General features: G+C 35.3%; 1 protein-coding gene across 1 annotated transcript in view; it reads left to right on the top strand.

Annotated features, from left to right (window-relative positions):
* pxylp1 (2-phosphoxylose phosphatase 1) overlaps positions 1-5,450 on the top strand; it is a 21,300-nt gene extending 15,850 nt beyond the window's left edge. Inside the window, exon 6 of the mRNA XM_073818312.1 lies at positions 1,873-5,450. Within this exon, the coding sequence (XP_073674413.1) occupies positions 1,873-2,888 (1,016 nt within the window). The 3' untranslated portion in view covers positions 2,889-5,450. The remainder of the gene's footprint in view (positions 1-1,872) is intronic.
* The last annotated feature ends 18,402 nt before the right edge of the window (positions 5,451-23,852 follow it).

Here is a 23,852-nt window from a genome sequence, read left to right as displayed (position 1 = left end):
ATCCAAATGTAAAATAAATTATCTAATAAATATATAAATATTTATTGGAAGCTGGAAAAAGTGTGCGTATATACATGCATATATACACACTATCAGTCAAAAGTTTTTGAACATTATGAATATTGAATAATTTTTGGTTTTCATTTCATTTTAGTTTTAGTAATTTTGTTGTTGTTTTTTATTAATTCAGTTAGTTCACTGATTTTTATTTTAGATATTTTCAGTTAATTTAGTACATTGACTAAACTAAACAAAAATTTGAAATTTGAACTACGAACTAACTATTACTGTGATTTCAAAGCTGAATTTGAGAAATGATAGAAATGAATACTTTTATTTAGCAAGGATGCTTTAAATTGATCAAAAGTGATGATAAAAAGATTTATAATGTTACAAATATTTCTATTTCAGATAAATGCTGTTCTTCTGAACTTTCTATTCATCAAAGAAAGCTGAAAACTTTTAATCTATTTATTTTGAGCAGCAAATCAGAATATTAGAATGTTTTCTGAAGAATCGTGTGACTGGAGTAATGATGCTAAAAATTCAGCTTTAAATTCACAGGAGTAAATTACAATTTAAAATATATTCAAATAGAAAACAGTTATTTTAAATAGTACTAATATTTAAAAAATGTTTTAGCTGTATTTTAGAACAAAAAGGCTTGATGCAAAAGAGACTTCTTTATAAAACATTAAAAATCTCACTGTTCAAAAACTATAACTGTTAGCGTATATGTAATAAATTACTGAAATAAAATAAAATGCATTTAAATTAAACTTTATTGCAGTTATTAGTTAACGTTTCTGATTTTAGTTTAGTCTTAAATCTGAAGTAAAAATCAATGAAAACTATTTAGATATTTAAAATTTATAGAAATGACAGAATTACTAAAACTAAAATGAAAACCAAAAAATATTTAAAAATGTTAAAAATCAAAATGTTGATGAGTAGGGGTGTAAATATTAATCGATTCGTATCGATGCATCGATTATGCAGCCGCCGATTCAATGCATCGATTCGTCCGCAAGAGTATCGATTAATGTGTTTATTTTGCCGCCTGTTTGTTCACTTGTCTATTTTTAGAATCCGTTCCGACCTTTCTTTTACTGTCTATGGCTCCGACCTAAGCGTACTACCTACTCCTAAGCTGCGGGTGGTGCTAAACTCATTATTGTCTTCTACTTCACACGTGTTACTTTCATTTCACAGTCCATCTATGATGTTGTTCATGTTCACAGACCTCACGTTGTTGTCTGACTTTCAAGAGCGATGATTTTGAACTGATTTTGTGGAGTAGTATTCTATTTGCAGTTCATCTACTGCAAAGGATGTGTGACCATTACCTCTTAATAAGATGCAAATTGTATTTTCAAAATATAACCAATTTTGTATAAATGAAACTTTTTAAAACAGTGAATAGGCTAATTGGCCATAGTAGACCTGCACTATAAGCATTAGACTTTTTTTTTTTTATTATTATTATTATTACAATTTATCTGATTGCACTTTGTAGATGCAGTAACTTATATTTGCTGTTCTATTTGCAGTGCATTGAGCACAACTGCTTTAGTGTAACACATTATGTGAATAGAATACTGTTTCTGTATTCTCAATAAAAGGCAAATTATTTACTATTTTTGTTGATTTATTTGAAACTTAATAGATATCATGTAAAAATATCTAGCATTGAATCAAATCGGATCAAATCGCATCGTATCACAGGGAATTCTGAAGTATCGAAAATAATCGAATCGTTAGCTTAAGAAATCGGTATCGTATCGAATCGTCTTGAAGGCTCCGATTTACACCCCTATTGATGAGTGACAGTACTAATTCTTACAAATATCTCTCTCTTTATTTCTCTAACAGGAGTCGTACAGCACTTAAAAAACGGCGACCATTTTCGCCAGGCCTACATCAAGCGTCACAATCTGCTCACTGCTGATTGGTCGCCGCGCCACTTGTGGGTGGAGACTACAGGTAAAAGCCGCACCCTTCAGAGTGGACTGGCCTTTCTCTTCGGCTTCATGCCACGTTTCGATTGGTCAAGACTGACGGTAAGACAACAGTGGAGTACGCTGTTCTGCGGTTCCTCGTGCGACTGTCCCGCACGCAACCGGTACCTGGACCAGGAGCAGCGCAGGCAGTATCGTCAGAGGACTGCGGACACAGAACTGGAGCGCACATACGTCACAATGGCGAAGACGTTGGGCGTGGCCACAAAGAATCTGAGGGCGGCCAATCCGGTGGATGCGTTGTTGTGTCACTTTTGCCATAGTCTTCCTTTCCCATGCTCTAGCACACAGACTACATCAAACGCTCCGGACGAGGGGGCGTGTCTTACACTACAGCACTTTGCTGTGATTCGACGGCAACAGAAAGATGACGAACTGGAGCGGCGGGAGGCGGGGCTTTACCGGCGATATGCTGTGCTCGCCGCGCATCCGTACCTCAACCGTACCGCAACGCGGATGGAGAGGATCGCAAGAGGAACGCGTAAAGGCAAGGAAGAGGCGGTTTTCGCTTTAGCATCCGCTCATGACGTAACAATGGCGCCAGTCCTAAGCGCGCTTGGTTTGGAAGGGGCGGGATTTCCAAAGTTTGCAGCGCGGCTGGTGTTTGAGCTGTGGAACGGCCCTGAAGTGAAAGACAATGATAGAAAGATTGATACGAAACGAGGGAAGTGGATGGAAAACATGTTCATTCGTGTTCTCTATAACGGAGAGGATTTGACATTTGACACAGCCTTCTGTCGTGACCACAATCGACACTCTGCACAGCCGCTGTGTCCTCTGGGAAACTTTCTGTCTTTTGTGAGAAAGGATATGTTTAATATTGTTAATGCGACAAGTTATCAGCAGGCCTGCCATCGGATTGTACTGTAATATGTGGACGTGAATATAGGTGTAGTTGACCCAAATATTAAAGGAGTTCACTTCCAGAACAAACATTTACAGATAATTTACCCCCTTGTCATCCAAGATGTTCATGTCTTTCTTTCTTCAGTCATAAAGAAATCGTTTTTTGAGGAAAACATTTCAGGATTTCTCTCCATATAGTGGACTATGGTTTGAACTTCCAAAATGCAGCTTCAAAGGGCTCTAAACGATCCCAGGCTTACCTAGCGAAACAATTGGTTATCTTCTAAAAAATGACAATTTATATACTTTTTAACCTCAAATGCTCGTCTTGTCTAGCTCTGCATGAACTCTGTATTCCGGTTCAAGTTCAAGGGTAGGTTGAAAAACTCCCATCTCATTTTCTTCTCCAACCTTAAAATCGCTGTTTTACTTTTTTTGTAATGGGCGTTTGATCTTTGCACGCTCACTGTGTAAACACTAAGTCTGTACTTCTGCAGCGATGTAGGGCGGTTATGAAGTTGGAGGAGAAAATGAGATGGGAGTTTTTCCGACCTACTCTAACTGTCTTGAGCCGGAATACACATTCATGCAGAGCTAGACAAGACGAGCATTTGAGGTCAAAATGTATACAAATTGTCCATTTTTAAAAACAAAATAACCGATCGTTTTGCTAGATAAGACCCTTCTTCCTCAGCTGGGATTGTTTAGAGCCCTTTAAAGCTGCATTTTAACTGCATTCAAACTCATTGAAGTCCACTATATGGAGAGAAATCCTGAAATGTTTTCCTCAAAAAACATACTTTCTTTATGACTGAAGAAAGACATGAACTTCTTGGATGACAAGGGGGTGAGTAAATTATCTGTACATTTTTGTTCTGGAAGTGAACTTGTCCTTTAAGTACAATTCTGTCATTATTTAGTCCCTTCATGTCATTTCAAACCCATATGACTTTTCATGGAACGCAAATGACAACGAAAAACTAAAAACCTCCCTAAACGTCCATACGACTTCTGCACTATATTCCAAAAAGTTTCAAGGTGCTTTTCATTGAATGATTGCATTGTGCAGATAAAGAGCAGCAAATGTCTCCAGGTGTATTGTAGCTGTAGAAAGAAAATCTGGTTTGGAATGACATGAGGTAAAAATTGACAGAATGTTGATTTTTGGGTGAACTGTTACTTTAAGAGCAAGTACTACTAATGTTCCTGATGTAGTGTTAAAGGGTTAGTTCACCCAAAAATGAAAATTAGCCCATGTTTTACTTACCCTCAAGGCATACTAGATGTATATGACTTTCTTCTTTCAGTTGAATCCAATCAGAGTTATATTAAAAATTGTCCTGTCTCTTCCAAGCTTCATAATGGCAGTGGCTGGGTGTTTTTGTTCAACCGTCCAAAACAAGTCCAATAAAGTGCATCCATCTCTAATAAAAAAGTGCCTCCTGTAGTGAATCAACACATTTTTGCAAGAGAAATATCCATATTTAAAACATTTTTTAATGTGGATGGATGCACTTTATTGGACTACTTCTGGACTGTTGAACAAAAACAAAAACGCCACTTTCATTAATAAGCTTGAAAGAGACAGGACAAATTTTAATACAACTCCGATTGGATTCGACTGAAAGAAGAAAGACTTATACACTGAGTAAATCATGGTCTAATTTTCATTTTTGGGTAAACTAACCCAAATTTGTGGACCAAGTAATTGTCCCTGCACAACACACACAATGTTTTTGGTACACTTTACTAATCTCACTGACAAAATTTGAAGTTGTTTACAGTAATCATTTTAAGCTGTGGGCTTCAGTTTTAAGCACGTCTGATTGGCGTGACGTGATGTCAAGGATCCTTCAACAGCACAGAATCCAGACAAACACACAAACAATAGTGGAAACACCTCTTGCCTTCATTCTGAGTCAGTGATCTAGGAATGCTGCACAGTCATTACGACAATCCCAGTGGTTTTGCCTAAAAAAAAAAAAAAAAAATGTGTTTGTCATTTTTAGACCACATTTCTTAAACACTTGTATTAGATTTAGGGCACTTCGCCACTTTATTGCAGAGTTCCTGCGGTGCTCGGGAATCTGATGTTATTTCAGTTTTACATCTCTTCCATTGGATTTCCCGGATGAGTTCTCACTTAAATAGTATTGTTTTTAGCACAATCATGTTGCCCTGACACATTCCGCACACAATTTGTGTGCTTTTAAAGAGTTAGTTCACCCAAAAATGAAAATTAGCCAATGTTTTAGACACCCTCAAAGCATCCTAGATGTATATGACTTTCTTCTTTCAGTTGAATCCAATCAGAGTTATATTAAAAATTGTCCTAGCTCTTCCAAGCTTTATAATGGCAGTGGGTGGGTGTTTCTGTTCAACAGTCCAAAAGAAGTCCAATGAAGTGCATCCATCCATAATAAAAGGTGATCCACATGGCTCCAGGAGGTGAATAAAGGCCTCCTGTAGTGAATCGATGGGATTTTGTATGAAAAATATCCATATTTAAAACGTAGTAATCACTTTTCTCTAGCTTGCACACTGTAAAAAGTGTTTACCAGTTTCAACTGAAAAACTTAAGTTTAGCAGATGTAGGACGTATGCGTAGCACATGCGCAGATGATCTTGTGAAAACCAACATTTGTTTACAGGAGCAAAGGAAGCTAAGGAAAACCAATCTCCTCTTGGCTTATATTGAAATCCCGGAATGGCTTCCGCGTACAACAGTTATCGCAAGCTAGAGAAAAGTGATTATTACATTTTAAATATGGATAGATTCGCTACAGGAGGCCTTCATTCAAACCCTGGAGCCATGTGGAGCACTTTTTATTGTGGATGGATGCACTTTATTGGACTTGTTTTGGACTGTTGAACAGAAACGCCCACCCACTGCCATTATAAAGCTTGGGAAAACCTGGACAATTTTTAATAACTAATTGGATTCAACTGAAAGAAGAAAGTCATATGCACCTCAGATGCCTTGAGGGTGAGTAAAACATGGGCTAATTTTCATTTTTTGGGTGAACTAACCTTTTAAACTTCTTTTAGTCATTTCACTTTTTTTTACATATAATGTACAGGTAAAACAAAGGAGTGGTAGTATTTTTTTGAGTACTGTAAAACTGATACAATAAACTTTTGTATTATGTATGGTGTTCTTATGATCAGTCTGTACTGCCACATTCCAAACCTCGAAGCACAATTTTCAATAAACAAATCATTTTGTCTAAAAAGTTCACTGTGGTTTGTCTGACTTTCAGCCACTTTGTAGCCTATTCTGTCCAACTTGGACAAGAAGAGCTCGTCTGACTGACATGTGCAGCAAAGCCTCCAACCACAGTTTGTTTTGATTTGCATGCCATTTATCTAAAATGCCTCATAAAACAATAACAGTCCAGCGTGGAAAGATTCATTCACATTGATTGCTCAACAGTGCTGGTATGAGACTGGCTGTACAGAAAACAAAGAATTTCTGTCTGTCTAAATCTGCAAGTATCTAGTTTACACATTTACACAACATTTTCAAAGATTTGATGCCACTGACATGCCATTTTTCTTTTCTTAATCGTAAATCTGGCAACAAAACTTTTTTTCTAGATAGACTTGTGACTTCAGATATCCTAAAGTTGTCCAAAGTGTACAGTTGGCCAGTAAATCTGATTGAAACTGGCACATTCAGTCACTCATATGTGACCCTGGACCACAAAACCAGTCATAAGTAGCAGAGGTATATTTGTAGCAATAGCCAACAATACATTGTATGGGTCAAAGTTATTGATTTTTCTTTTTAATGCCAAAAATCATTAGGATATTAGTTAAAAATCATGTTCCATTAAGATATTTTGTAAATTTCCTACCGTAAATATATCAAAACTTAATTTTTGATTAGTAATATGCATTGCTAAGAACTTTATCTGGACAACTTTACAGGCGATTTTCTTAATATTTACATTTTTATGCACTTTCAGATTCCAGATTTTCAAATAGTTATATCTCGGCCAAATATTGTCCTATCCTAACAAACCATACATCAATGATTTCAATTTTAAAAAATGACCCTTATGACTGGTTTTGTGGTCCAGGGTCACATATGAGAATAAATTTAGCTACTATTAGTAACTAGTTTCACTAGCTAAATAACCAGCCTTATTTTACTTTTTTCTTTCATATGACCACTAGGTGGCAGGAGACTTTCATCTGTGGCTCAGAGAGCAAGAATCCAGTCAAGTGACCTCAGGTTGAGTCAGCATTATAGAAATAGTACAAGCATCAGTACATTGGTCAGCATTATACAAATACTAAATGCGGACAGCCTCTTTGGCTTCGAGTCATTATTGTTAAATATGAGATTGCAAATCACGCAGACTAGTTTTAACCTCGCCTGTCTAATAATTCAATCACAAAAGCCAAAAATCTGTCCAGGAGTAATCTGCAGAATTTCCCCAGGAGTGCGTATTGGGATGTAAGTAAAGGAATCTGAGGCCTTCTGATCTCTACGAGATGATTTTAATTAGCCGCTGCCTTCCTCGCCAAAGAAAAGATCATTCATTTACTGCCTCGGACAGAGAAATCGATCTTAATTAAAGAGAGTTAGAGTGTGTGTTTCAGATGATGGTGTTTGTGTGTCTGCGAGTGTTTAGAGAGAAATACAATTACTTCGCAAATTAAGCATGATGCAGAAATTATTAGCAGCTTTGAGACAACACACATACAAACTTTGGTTTGCGTAATTCTACTTGAGCAATTATGCAAAACATGGCTTGGCTTTTTCTATAAAAAGAGAAGAACTGACCCATTTGGAGATCTCCAGAGAGTGTCTACCAGATATGCATATTTCTCTACTAGTGCTTGGTAGTAACCGATTACAATGTATGTAATCTGGATTATGTAATCAGATTACAAAATTAAGTACTAAAAAATTTAAATACTGGTAATCAAACTACAGTTACTTTTTATTGATTATATTATTACATATGTGACCTGGACCACAAAACCAGTCTTAATAGCCAAAAATACATTGTATGGGTAAAAATGATCTTATTTATTTATTTATTTGCAAAAATCATTAGAATATTAAGTAAAAATCATGTTCCATGAAAATATTTTTTTTTACATTTCTTACCATAAACATATCAAAAACCTAATATTTGATTAGTAATATGCATTGCCAAGAACTTCATTTGGACAACTTTAAAGGTGATTTTCTCAATATTTAGATTTTTTTGCACCCTCAGATTCCAGATTTCAAAATAGTTGTATTTCAGCCAAATATTGTCCTATTGTAACAAATCATACACCAATGGAAAGCTTATTTATGTATAAATGTTTCAGAATTTATTGATTCTTTCTGTTTTTTTTTTTTTTTACATTTTCATTTTTAAAACAGCCTGCTACTTATATGCATTCAGAAAGTCTTCTAATTTTGTGGATGTTCACACAAAGACGGGTCAGATGACTATAAATACACAGGAAAATCGAGACACTGTATTTATAAACATTTGCAATTGACCAAGTAGAATGTTTACTATAAAATATTCCATATTGATTGTTACTATTTTAAAATAATTTTCATTTTTATGATTTAATTACTAGCTTTTCATGAAACTATTTTTAGCAATTTATATAGCAATATTAAAGTAAAATATTACAAGATTATCCTATTTAAGGATAAAAGTAATCTAAAAGTAGTTTATTTATATTAACTAAAATGTGCAATGTAATGGATTACATTATGAACTACAATTTTTGTCATGTAATTTGGAATCAGTAATGGACTGATAGTATCTGGTATGTTAAATGAATATGATGCCTTATTGGTCCAAAACCATACATACACTATAGTAAATTTTAAAGGGTTTGTTCACCCAATCATGGCCATTCAGAGCGCATTTAAGGGGTTAGTTCACCCAAAAATGAAAATTCTGTCAATAATTACTCAAAAGCCAAAAGACCTTTGTTTATCTTTAGAACTCCACGCTGAAAAAAACTGCTAAAACCAGCCTAGGCTGGTTGGCTGGTTTCAGCTGGTCAGCAGGCTGGTTTTAGAGGGGTCTTGGCCACTTTCCCATGCTGGGAGACCAGCTAAAACCAACTAATTCCAGCTTAAACCAGCTAAGACCAGCCAACCAGCCTAGGCTAGTTTTAGCTGTTTTTTCAGCAGGGAATTAGATATTTTTTATGAAATCGGAAAGCTTTCTGACCCTGTGCATGTGTTGTGTTCTCCAAAATGGTGCTAGGGTGTCTATGGAGGGTCAGAAAACTTTGGGATTTCTTAAAAAATATCTTAATTTGAGTTCCAAAGATGAACGAAGGTCTTACAGGTTTAGAACGACATGAGAATTTTAATTTTGAGGTGAACTAATCCTTTAAATGTGCTTTGAATGGCCATGACTGTGTTGCTATTACATTCAGTGTGAACAATTTTGACCTAATTGTTACTGGAAACTTTAAAATGAAGACAAACTAAATATTTATGTTTAGGGTGGTCCAAATGTAAAAGCTAAATTAATTCACGAAAACCCTTTTGTAATCAACCAAGAATCAAAATACTGGGATAATGTGTCCAGTGCCAATGTCTATAGAAGTTATGGACCTTTAATTGTTAAAACTGATAGTCTGTCAGCAAGAGAAAAATGAAAAACAGAATAGAAGGGAATCAAACGAACGGAAACACTGAAATGAACATTCAACTCTTCAGAGCAACACCATCAAGGTCTTCGCGGCGTCTACTGTAAGATTAATAAACGATTGGCCTCGGACACACATAAACACGAGCGTGTCTTCATAAAAGGCTTTTCTCGGCGCTGTGAATGTGTGTGTGGTCACATCTGTGATGCTTCACTCACTGCTCTGTCATAACATTTTCCTCAACCTGATGTTTCCTCCCTCAAAAACAGATCCTACAACTTGAATACGTCTCCACACACACGCTTAAAGAGTGCAGAAAGCTACGGGACATTAACGCACCGCGAGTTTCTTTCCGAGTGTGTGCGTGTGTCAGAGTGAGTGATTGAGCGAGGAAAAGAAAGACGAGTGAATGCTGGTGCTGAGTGATCATGAAGTGTTTCAGAAATCCTGACCTCCACATGCCAGACGCAGTTCATCAGCCCGAGCCAAACGGGTGTGTTATTCTCTCCAATCGTCCCTCAACACGCTGACAGAGTGACCGCCGGACATTTTAGACCAGACGCAATGAGTAAACAAATGTGTGTGCGTGGGGTTCTATAAACATGTTATTCTTATCGCAAAACACAGAAAATGACTTCCATTTCTTACATTTAAGATGTAACTTCTCCTGTTCCATTTATACTATGAACACGAATGATAGAAACGTTCCAATTCAAAACACTTTTGAATATGTAGAATAGTAGGCAAGTTTTGGAACATACTATTTTGCTTAGTTATGTGTTTTCGGCTACCGTTTAAACTGCCCTGTCAATCATGTTGTTACAGTTATCATCCACAATTTACTGAGTTTAATTTCCTACCACATTGAAGAGAAATGAAGAGGCACATTGATTTGCGAGTCGCAGGTCTACCATGATGAGAACTGTCCTCAGAGTAGACAAAATATATCTTTATAAAAGTTCAAAACGTTGTAGATGAGATCTGCACTGTGTTGTTTATAATTGGGCAATTGACCCTTTGCACACAGTTTGATTGACTGTCGATCTGACCAATTATAATGCAGAATCTGCCATTTTGTCCGACAAACAAATCAGACCTCAGAGTAGATTAATTTCGGTGGATTTAAAGTGGTAGATCACAAAAAATGAACATTTGGGCCCGGTTTCACAGACAGGGTTTAGATTAAGCCAGGATTAACCCATAGTTCAATTAGGACATTTAAGTAATTTTTATAAACGTGCTTAGAAAAAAATATTACTGGTGTGCATCTTGAGACAAAACAAAGGCACTGGTATATTTTTAGATCAGTCAGTGCAAGTTTCTTTTAGTTGAAACAGTTCGGATTTACATTTTAGTCTAGGACTATAGGCTTAAGCCTTGTTTGTGAAACCGGGGGTTGATGTTTATCTGCTTACCCCCAGGGCATCCAAGATGTAGGTGACTTTGTTTCTTCAGTAGAACACAAACAAAGATTTTTAACTCAAACCGTTGCAGTCTGTCAGTCATATAGGCCTTGTCAATATGCACCAAATTTTTGAGAGTAAAAACAAACAAACAAATTAAACCCTGCGGCTCGTGACGATACATTGAGGTGTTAAGACACAAAACGATCGGTCTGTGCAAGAAACTGAACAGTATTCATATCATTATTTACCTCTGATTGACCGCAACGCCCAACTGTCCTGTTCACAAAAGTCGGTGTGTGACGCGTCAATGTTTTTTCACCAAAAAGCCATTTTTTTTATTTTTCGGACGAGTGAATTGTTTCAAAAGAGCCATAAAAAACATTTCTATAATAAAAAATAAAGGTTTTCAATAACAACATTTTTATTTGTCCATGTACAACTAAAAAATAAACAAATATGCAGCATCACATGCTGAATGCATGAACGAAAAACATGCACATTTTTAAATTCTGGTTAATGCATTATTTTTCACAAATACAATTTAAAATAAAGTAAGATTTTACTATAAAAATAGCATTTACTTATTTTGGCTTTCATCCACGGGGAACTTTGTTTACACTTGGTCACTTCATGTGCTTTCTCTGAGAAGACCAGGTATAAATGTCCTCAGGAGGTGGTCTGAGCCGCATTCCGGACGAAACAGTCTTTGGATCTATAAAACACATCGGTGTTCATTGGATCTAACCTTGAAGTCATGAATGCATGAATTAATGTTTCTGAATTTGACATTGAGAGCATAAATCGTAATTTCGATATATTTCTGAGATGAAAAAATGGGGTTGTGCAAATGCTAGAAATGTGCCTTTCGAATGAAAGATTGCTATCGAATAGCACACCTAGGTTCCTAACTGATGACGTTTCATCAGTCATGTTAGCACTTGGCTAACATAGCTACCATTATTTATTAATTTTTTTTTTTGTTAAGTTTACAGTTTAGCAGCTAAACTTTAGCTGTGAGCATGATTCACATACATAAGTGTGAAACAAAATGTTCTTATGTCATTACTTTAAGAACAGATTGGAGCACTATATTATTGTTTTATGTAAAGGTGCATAAGAGTTGCCAGGTTTTCACAACAAAACCCACCCACACTTGCTATTCAAAGCTTGCCAAATCACGTTTCGAGGCGGGTTCCCCATTAAAAATTGCGTTCAGGGGTGTAAAATGCATGCTTTTTCTCTAAATATGATGTTATTGGGGTCACTTCAACCTGCGGACATAAAAAACAACCATAGACTTGCTAACTTGCTCAAGTTCTCCTCTCTGTGCCAATCACAACAGACTTGGTCATCTGACCAATCAGAGAAGAGTAGGCTTATGAAAGGGAGGGGTTTTTCCTGACCTTAGATGCATTTAAACCTGTTGTATGGGACCCTAACACAATATTAGAACACCTAAAAAAAAAAAAAAACATGACCTACTTTTTAAACTTGAAAAATTGTGTGTATTGAAGTCTTTCCACGGTTGAAATAAAATAAGTTCTGATGTTCATTCATGTTTATTTCGTGCTTTACGTAAATGTCTTTTCATGTGTCGACTGATCTAATAAGGAAATGCAATGATCTGTTGCAACACATTAAAGAGCCACAAAATGGTATTAATAGTTTGAATATCTTAAAAAAAATGGACAACCTTTTAAAGCTGAGACCTTGTTTCATGCCAGAAGTAACTTGCTCTGTTTTATTTGTCAGTGTGTTGTCAGTTTCCTTTGAAAAAAAAAAGTGCATAAAAGCAATCTGCCAACATACGTCGTTTAATTTGGTCTTGAATTTATCAGGCATTTTTGCCACAAGCCCTTGTTAATTTCCGACCCTCCTCACAATGTTCTAACAACACCACATCAGCCATCTGAACACCCTAGAAAATTAGCAATGACCAAGAACACCCTACCAACCATTCAGAACACTGCAACATTATAACAGTGAGTTTTGCATAAGCAAACACTAATCACATTTTCTAGTTCTCTTTCTGTTCTCCTCACCATGAATATGAGCATGCCAAAGCTTTCTGTTCGACTGCATGACTGCGTTTGGACGGCAGAGAGTGAAAGAGACTCAATTCATGCTGTTCTCACAGGTACGACATGGTTGAGCCCAAACACCCCCATGTCAGTCTCTGTGGTGTCTTCCATCTCCACCTGTTCCTCAACAGCACACTGAGTTGCAGGTCGTACCAGCTCACCTCCCACAGGGAGACACACACACATACATAAAGAAGAGTCACTTTGTATTTTTCCTCTGATCTCCTTACGCACCTACTTCCTTTTGTGTCTTAATGACACCTGTAGTGTTTTAGATGTTTCTTCCAAAAGAGACTTAAGACCAACTAGAAAACAGACAGAACAACAATGCACTACAAACACTCAGAATGGCTTAGAAAAGTACTTGTAAGTTCCACTAGCTTCGTGGTCAGAAAAAGACAAAATTGAGTAAATTTTATTAATACTGAAGAAAGAAACACTAACTCTCAAGTAAATGAAATTGTTGATTAATATAAGTTCTTAATTGTTTTGCTTTGCCGTTTCTTCATTGTGTGTGTGAGCGAGTGGAATATTTCTGGCTGGGTCTGATCCTCTCAGTTTTGTGCTCCAAAACCAGATGGGTGAAACAGATCCGAGCCAAAACGACACAGAACCCCCAGGGCAGAACAAATCCACACACATATCGCAATACAATAACACAATCACTAACCGAGCCGCTCGAGACCCACAAACACTCAAACAAACAGTCAGTCAGTCAGTCGGTCCATTTGTATCTCACTCATTATGCAGTGTTTTGGAAGAAATCTGTGGATATAAGCGTGTGTGTGTGAGAAGCGTGGGTTAAAACTGTGGGGTGGCTGAGTTCAGTTATGATGGACTTATCAACGCAGACGCATAAGACGCAAAACCAGTGACCTGAAAATCTCTTAAGGTCAAATATCCCTCATTCTGTGTGTATAATTCTGCAGTGAAAGGAGTAGGATCTACGACTTCCCAAACTGCACTAAATCTGTCTGAAAGGATCCAGAGGTAGCAGGGAAATTCTTCTTCCATTAAGTTTTTCCCCTATTTTCTTTTCTGGATTACTTTGGGTGGATGTTTGGTTGTTTTATTATTACATTATGATAAATTACTCAGGACATATCCCATAGTCACATACTTTTTATTTTAACAGTTAAAATCATGACAAAGATTCTATATTTGTTACTATTATACAGGAAAATAGACTACCTTTGGATTAGTATAGAAATCTAATAGGCGTATATAATTTTTTTTTAACCAGTGGCGCTATTTCTAAACTGCTTAAAGGAGTAGTTCACTTTCAAAACAAAAATTTACAGATAATGTACTCACCCCCTTGTCATCCAAGATGTTCATGTCTTTCTTTCTTCAGTTGTCAAGAAATTGTGTTTTGAGGCAAACATTTCTGAATCTCTCTCCATATAATGGACTTCTATGGTGCCCCCGAGTTTAAACTTCCAAAATGCAGTTTAAATGCAGCTTTAAATGATCCCAGCCGAGGAAGAATTGTCTTATCTAGCAAAATGATGGGTTGTTTTCTAAAAACATTTACAACTTGTATACTTTTTAATCTCAAACTCTTGTCTTGCCGAGCTAGACAAGATGGGCATTTGAGGTTAAAAAGAATATGAATTGTAATTTTTTTTTAGAAAGTAACCCATCGTTTTGCTAGATAAGACCCTCGGCTGTGATCGTTTGGAGCCCTCTGAAACTGCATTTTGGAAGTTCAAACTCGGGGGCACCATAGAAGTCTATTATATGAAGAGAAAAGGGGGTGAGTGCATTATCTGTAAATTTTTGTTCTGAAAGTGAACTACTCCTTTAAGTTCCCCTAAAGGCATGGTGGAATTGAAGTAGATCGAGATTTTGTTTCATTGCGCAAAAATGTTGCCAACATAGAGTTTCACCTTTAGTGCTTGGCCCCTAATTAGTACAGCAGACAAAGTCCAGGGTTTAAGCTGTGTTTGACTAAACGTACAACATTATCTCATGCAAATAATATTTACAAACTGTGAAAATACTTTAACACGCCTCTCACGCACTGAGAGTAATAAATCCCACATGATGAGAATACTTGACTTGATAAACACACTTCTAATGCTTTCAGAAAGCACACATACACAGACACTCAAAGCAAGCATTGCACACTATAAAAAACACACTTAGATCACATTAACACACATTTCACATGTACGGGGAATACCGCAGCACACATTTTTTGCAGACAATATCGCCTTTGTACTGTTACAGACATACGTCACATGCTAAAAATATTTTACAATGTCAGCTTGAGAATGTAAAAATCATGGCATGTTCACTCCCAATTATGATTAGTAAGTCTTAATTGCCTTTGAAGAAATTAAATATGAATTAAATAGTTAGTTTTGCTCGCCTTCTGAGCTCATAACTCAAAGGTTTAATTGCATGTTTGGGTTCCCATGAGATTGTGTTCAACCAGAGCAGTTTGACTGAATTAATTTACCATGTTACTTCTATGCACTTGGTGTAATTATAAAGACAACTTCAGTATGGGAATGGTGGTATCATGAGTGTTAACGCTGTGCGTTGATTCTCTGTGGAAATCTGACCTACACACTTATCTACTTTGAACGTTTTTGTGAGCCAACAAAAACAAAAGAATAGGAATCAAACTGTCAGTCACCTGTCATGCTGTCATCTTTGACTTCAAATACCTCACCCTGAAAAAATGCTGAAAGTTAGACATTGACGAGACAGCCCTTTGGCTGCCAATGTTTCTCTAGAAAAGCATTGAAAAGAAGTGTGTGTGTAGGTCATTTTAAGTGCCTCCGTATCTCATTGGTAGTGCTCTATAACTCAGGGAAATGTGACAGAAAACACATTCACAATCTTAAAAGCCCCTCAGAGGAGCATTTGTCACTGATATTTATCTTCCGATGTGTTTTATCGAGCAGAATAATGCATGTTATTTGAAATATTATTGCTGAGATCATGGGCATGCACATTTTAGAACAACCTACTTCACAGCATTGAATGTACAGCACACATATGTTCGGCAGTTTAGCACAACATAACATTTACATTTTCAAAACACACCAACCAGCAAATGTGCATCCGTTGTTTAAATCCTTGCTCTCAGAAATCGCAGTCTTAATCACTGAACAATGCCAGAGGGGGAGAGAGAGATGTGTGTTTATATGCGTTATAGTTTGGGATTGTTGAATTAAACATGCAGGTACTGCCAAAAGAACATCTGAACGTTCAAGCCTTTCTGTCTCTTTCTATTGTCTATCTAATCAGGGCTTTCAATCGCATGAGTGTGTGCAGTGTTTATATCTAATTCGGCTTTATATATTTTAATATGATGAAGCTGAAGGCAAGTGGGAGGAAAAGCAAAAAGATTGATGGAATGGACAAACAAACAGCTCAAGCTAGCAAGGCAGAATAATATATACACAGAATGATAGAATGATATATAGAACAAAATTGAATGGCAGAAAGAACAATAGATAGAATGATCGACAGATAGATGAAGCATAATAAATAGAACAATAGAATATACAGAATGACAGATCTACAGAAGGACAGATCAACAGATCGATAGATAGAACTACAGAATAATAGAATGTTAAATCGATAGTACAGAACTATAGCTATTTACATAAATAGAACTACAGATCAAAAGATAGAACTACAGAACGATAGATAAATAGAACTACAGAATGACGATACATTGATGATAGATGTAACTACAGAACAATAGATTGGCAGATAGAACTACAGAACAATGGATAGATAAATAGAACTACAGGTGGACAGATAGAACTACATAGACAGACAGAACTATAAACCGATAGATAAATAAGTAGAAGATAGTTAGAATGACAGAATGGTAGATAGATAAATAGAACTACAGAACGATAGATCAACAGAACAATAGGTACATAAATAGAACTACAGATCAATAGATAACTAAAGAATGATAGATACATAGAACTACAGATTGACAGATAGATTGATAGAACTAGCTAGAATACAGACCGATAGATCAGCAGATAGGACTACAGAACAATAGGTACATAAATACTAAATATAAAAACATAAAAATACATAATATACAATACATACATACATAGAACTACAGATTGACAGATAGATTGATAGAACTAGTTAGAATACAGACCGATAGATCAGCAGATAGAACTACAGAACAATAGGTACATAAATACTAAATATAAAAACATAAAAATACATAATATACAATACATACATAGAACTACAGATTGACAGATAGATTGATAGAACTAGTTAGAATACAGAACGATAGATCAACAGATAGAACTACAGAACAATAGGTACATAAATAGAACTACAGATCAATAGATAGAACTACAGAACGAGATAAATAAAACTACAGATTGACAGATAGATCGATAGAACTACAGAACAATAAATAGAACAATAAAACAGAACAATAGATTCATCAATAAATAGAACTACTGAATGAATGAACTACAGAACGATAGATAGAACTACAGAATGGACAATGATAGATAGAACTACAGAACAATGGATAGATAAATAGAACTACAGAACAACAGGTCGACAGATAGAACTACATAGACAGACAGAACTATAAACCGATAGATAAATAAGTAGAAGATAGTTAGAATGACAGAATGGTAGATATAGAACTACAGAACGATAGATCAACAGATAGAACTACAGAACGATAGATCAACAGATAGAACTACAGAACAATAGGTACATAAATAGAACTACAGATCAATAGATAACTAAAGAATGATAGATACATAGAACTACAGATTGACAGATAGATTGATAGAACTAGTTAGAATACAGACCGATAGATCAGCAGATAGAACTACAGAACAATAGGTACATAAATACTAAATATAAAAACAAAAATACATAATATACAATACATACATAGAACTAGTTAGAATACAGAACGATAGATCAACAGATAGAACTACAGAACAATAGGTACATAAATAGAACTACAGATCAATAGATAGAACTACAGAACAATAGATAAATAAAACTACAGATTGACAGATAGATCGATAGAACTACAGAACAATAAATAGAACAATAAAACAGAACAATAGATTCATCAATAGAACTACTGAATGAATGAACTACAGAACGATAGATAGAACTACAGAATGGACAATGATAGATAGAACTACAGAATGATAGATCTGCAGATAGAACTACAGAATAGACAAATAGAACTACAGAATGACAATGATAGAACTTCAGAATAATAGATCTGTAGATAAAACTACAGAATAGACAAATAGAACTACAGAATGACAATGATAGAACTTCAGAATAATAGATCTGCAGATAGAACTACAGAATAGACAAACAGAACTACAGAATGACAATGATAGAACTTCAGAATAATAGATCTGCAGATAGAACTACAGAATGATACACACTGATAGATAGAACAGAATGATAGATAGAACTACAAAACAATAGAAAAATACAACTACAGAATTACCGATAGATTGGCAGATAGAACTACAGAACAATAAATACATAGAACTACAGAATGACAAATAGATAAATAAAACTACAGCATGACTAGTCAACAGATAGAACTACAGAACCATAGATACATCGATAGATAGAACTACTGAATGGTAGGTAAATAGAACTACAGAACAATCGATAGAACTACAGAACAATAGACAAAAAGAACTACAGAATGACAGAACGATAGATAGAACTACAGAACGATATGTCGACAGAACTACACAATAGATACATTGATAGAACTACAAAATGATAGATTTATAGAACTACAGAACGATAGATTGATAGATAAAACTACAGAACGATAGACACACAGAACTACAGACTGATAGAACGACAGATAGAAAGAATACAGAACGATAGACAGATAGATTCCAGCATTAAGATTTGGAACTTATCCAGATGATTCCATGGTGAAGAAGAAAACATAAGCCTGGCAACCCTGAATGAGACAACAGTCGACACTTTATAATTTCCTGAAAACCAAGGGGTCACATTACCCTCTGAGACTAAATTTGCTTCAGATGATTTAAAATCAGCACTGTAAAATGGGCCAGTAGCATTTTAATCACTTGGAAATGTTTACTGCGGTGGCACGGATGTTCATTAAGAACATCTAATTCTACACACTTCAGACATCAGTTCCCAGAGGGCGTCCACTCTCTTCAAGAAAGCTGCTTTTAGCATCAGGAAACCAAAACTCCTCAATCTTTTATCCTGCTTGCTGGAGAAACATTGTCTGTTATTAATCTGTTTTCACATATAAAGCGTTACGTTGTGGTAAAGCGTTAATAGTTTCCAGTGTGTTTGCAGCTGAAGTCGTGGGGTTGTTAGTGGGTCGTAAAGATGAGTGAGATCATGTGGTTTTGGCGTTTGTGATGTAGCGCACGGACAGCCGTGGTGACACAGAAACAGCTCAGAGCACTGGGTAAACATTGAAAACCACATCGAACCACACCAGACCTTCAAAAGTTCAGCTTTACGTGACGGTCATTAGAGAACCTGGACCAAATCCTACAGGAAAAGGGCATGCATGAGTAAGACGGCCATCTATCAGGTGCAGAGTTGGGTGATGAGGTGTTACAACAATGAACAGTCATTGCTTTGGCAATAGGGTCCACAAGTCTGACACCATGTAGAAAACCTGAAAATAAACATCATATTTTTTACATTTAAAGCAAGCCAAGAAGCTTATGCACTATTTATAATTTACAGATTAAATATAAGTAAACAAGTGACAGACAGCCAGATTTTCTTGCTTCTATTGATGCTCAAGATGCACTTGAGAAGGAGAAAATGAACATAAGGATCTTGTCAGCTCCAGTAGTGCTGTCAATAAAACAAATCAGGGACATTACAAATACTAAGCAATGGTAAAGACTCAAATTCATGCAATAAATTTACAACCATCTTTTCCTTTAAATTGACATCCTAATAACAGAATTTGTCAAGAACAATATAGAACTACAAGATAGAACTACAAAATGATAGAACTACAGAATGATAGAACGATAGAACTACAGAACGACAGAATAAAAGATAGAACTACAGAGTGAAAGATAAACTACAGAATGATAGATAAAAGAACTACAGAATGAAAGAACAAAATAGACAGAACGACAGAACAAGATGGATGAAAGAACTACAGAATGATAGAACAACAAAATTATAGAAAGAACAATAGACAGATGATAGATAGAACAACAGAATGAGAGAACAAAAGATAGATAGAACTACAGAATGATAGAAAGAACTACAGAACAATAGAACTACAGAATGATAGAATGACAGATAGAACTACAGAATGATAGAACAATAGATAGAATGATAGATAGAACGATATACAGAATTACAGAATGACAGAATGATAGAACAATAGAATGATAGAACTAGAGACTGATAGAATGATAGACAGACCTACAGAACTATACAATGATAGAACTACAGAATAGATAGATGATAGAACTACAGAACAGAGATGATAGAACTACAGAATGACAGAAAGATAAAACTACCAAACAATAGAACTACAGAACGATAGAACGACAGATAGAACTACAGAACAATAGATAGAACTAGAGACTGATAGAATGATAGAGAGAACTACAAAACGATAAAACAATAGAGATGATAGAACTACAAAACGATAAAACAATAGATAGATGATAGACAGAACTACAGAATGATAGAATGATAGAACTACAGAACAATAAAACTACAGAATGATATAATGACAGATAGAACTACAGAACGATAGAACTACAGAAAGATAACAATAGATAGATGATAGACAGAACTACAGAACGATAGAATGATAGAACTACAGAACAATAGATAGATGATAGACAGAACTACAGAACGATAGAACTACAGACGATAGAATTATAGATAGAACTACAGAATGATAGAATGACAGAACTACAGAACGATAGATAGAATGAAAGAACTACAGAATGATAGATAGAATGAAAGAACTACAGAATGGTAAAACAATGATTGATAGATGATAGACAGAACTACAGAACGACAGAATGATAGAACTACAGACGATAGAATTATAGATAGAACTACAGAATGATAGAATGACAGAACTACAGAACGATAGATAGAATGACAGAACTACAGATAGAATGAAAGAACTACAGAATGGTAAAACAATGATTGATAGATGATAGACAGAACTACAGAACGACAGAATGATAGAACTACAGAACAATAGATAGATAGATGATAGATAGACAGAACAATAGAACGATAGAGATAGATAGAACTACAGAACAATAGAACTAAAAAACGATAGAACAACAGATAGAACTACAGACCGATAGAATGATAGAACTACAGAACAATAGAGATAGATGATAGATATACTGAACTACAGAACGATAGATACATAGAATTACAGAACGACAGAATGATAGATGAACAGAAAGATAGAACAATAGATAGATAGAACTATATGTCAGAACATCACCAAACAAATCTGCAAAAATCAAGCAGGTTTCCCAAACACTCATCCATGTTCCACTGGTCAGCTAAACAGATAGACCCCACCCCAAACTCACACTATTGGTCAATTTTGCTAGGTCAGGCAGCTTGAAACAAAAACAAAATTTTGAAAATGTCACCATTTTTTTACAGTCATCTCTGCATATAAAGCAGCCACTGGGGTATTTTAAAGAGATAATTCACCCAAAAATGAAAATTATGTTATTAATTACCCAACCTCATGTCGTTCCAAACCTGTAAGACCTTCATTAATCTTCGGAACACAAATTAAGATGTTTGTGTCTGCAGCATCACATGCATGTGATGGTACTCTTGTGAATGCGCAGAGCTTTTTTTCGTAGCTTCATAACAATACGGTTGAACCACTGATATCACAGGACTATTTTACTGATGTCCTCACTATCTTTCTGGGCCTTGAACATGGTAGTTGCATTGCTGTCTATCTAGAAAGCTCTCGGTTTTCATCACAAATATCTTAATTTGTATTCCAAAGATGAATGAAGGTCTTACAGGTTTGGAACAACATAAGGGTGAGTAATTAAATACAAAAATTTTCATTTTTGGATGAACTATTAACTTTAAAAAAAAAAACTATAATTTAGTAAACAAAGCATTTACACTAGTGTCTAATGCTACTGGATTCCACTGTATGTCTGCGAGTCAAAAACAGGCAGAAAGCACAAGAAAGAAAGAAAGAACATTTACTAAAAGTCATCAAACACAAAATATCCTCCACCACCTTCTTCTCTTTACAGTCCATCACGTCTCTTTACTGACAAACATAAGGGGAGGAATCTGTCATACTTTCATTCTCTCTTTGATCTTGCGCTTTTCTTCTGCTTCACCCCTACTGGTTTCATTCTTTACATTATCTGCGTGTCCAATGCGATCCAGGCCGTAGTGTGCTTGTGTGTAACTGAACTTGATTAACATGAGTCGACCAAAATCACGTGAGAACTGCCCGACATACTCTTCTTTCACCTCCCCCACATCTTCAGATCCAAGCTGAACTTCTCCATCAGTCTGAAAGATGTTACAAAGCATCTGTGTTATTCTGTAAGTCGTGATATGACGATACAATCAAGCACTGTGATCTAGACTCACCTCTGCTATCGGATCATTGGAAAACTTGAAAGGACGATTGAAGCGAAACCATAAACCAGCTGATTTTTTTGGATGGAGTTCATAAGAACATTCTATGAAACTGAAGTCATTTTATTAGCTTTGGACTTCATGATTTCAGTGTATAAAAGGAGAAAATTTGGAAATCATTCGGACAGACCTACCTGTGGAGCTCAAACACACTCCAAATTTAACATTCTGCAATTAAAATTGGCTTTGGCAAGTAAATTAATTAGATGCCACATTTTATAAACTTAATACACAGTTTTTGAACAGCAAGATTTTTAAATGTTTTTTTTTTTTTTTTTTTAAGAAGTCTCTTCTGCTCACCAAGCCTGCATTTATTTGATCCAAAGTACAGCAAAAACTTTACTTGAAATATTTTTACTATTTAAAATAACTGTTTTCAATTTGAATATATTTTAAAATGTAATTTAGTCCTGTGATCAAAGCTACATTTTCAGCATCATTACTTCAGTCTTCATTGTCGAATGATAATTCAGAAACATTCAATAAACATTTTTATTATTATTATCAATATTTAAAACAGTTGAGTACATTTTTATCAGGATTCTTTGATCAACAGAGAGATCCAAAGATCAATATTTATCTGATGATAAAGACATTTATAATGTTACAAAAGATTTCCACTCTTTCTATTCATCAAAACCTGAAAAAAATGTACTCAGCTGTTTCCAACATAATAATAATAAATGTTTTTTGAAATCAGAATATTAGAATGATTTCTGAAGGATCATGCGACTGGAGTAATGATGTTAAAAATCCATCTTTGAAATCACAGGAATAAATGACATTTTAAAATATATTCAAATAGAAAACAGTTCTTTTAAATAGTATAAATATATTAAAATGTTACTGTTTTTGCTGTACTTTGATTCAAATAAATGCAGGCTTGGTGGGCACGAGACTTCTTTAAAAACATTACAAATCTTACTGTTCAAAAACTTTTGACTGGTAGTGTATGTCTATAATTGCTAATGTAGCATGAGTGATTTCAATAAAACCGTCTACTTGTGATCTGTTGCACATATACTAGTTGCATCATAAATTATCCATAACACTGTACCTAAACTTTCCAGACGACACATGTGGAAAATTCTTCATTTTAACCCTCCAAAATGAAAAAATAGTGGCTTAATATGATGTATATGAATATTTTTATGACAGTTTCTGTTTCTCATTTATATTGCTGT

Source organism: Garra rufa, chromosome 14, assembly GCF_049309525.1.
Source record: "Garra rufa chromosome 14, GarRuf1.0, whole genome shotgun sequence".
In the NCBI taxonomy this organism is placed as follows: domain Eukaryota; kingdom Metazoa; phylum Chordata; class Actinopteri; order Cypriniformes; family Cyprinidae; genus Garra; species Garra rufa.
The sequence above is the reverse complement of the archived record's forward strand: the minus strand, read 5'-3'. Positions and strand labels throughout refer to the sequence as shown.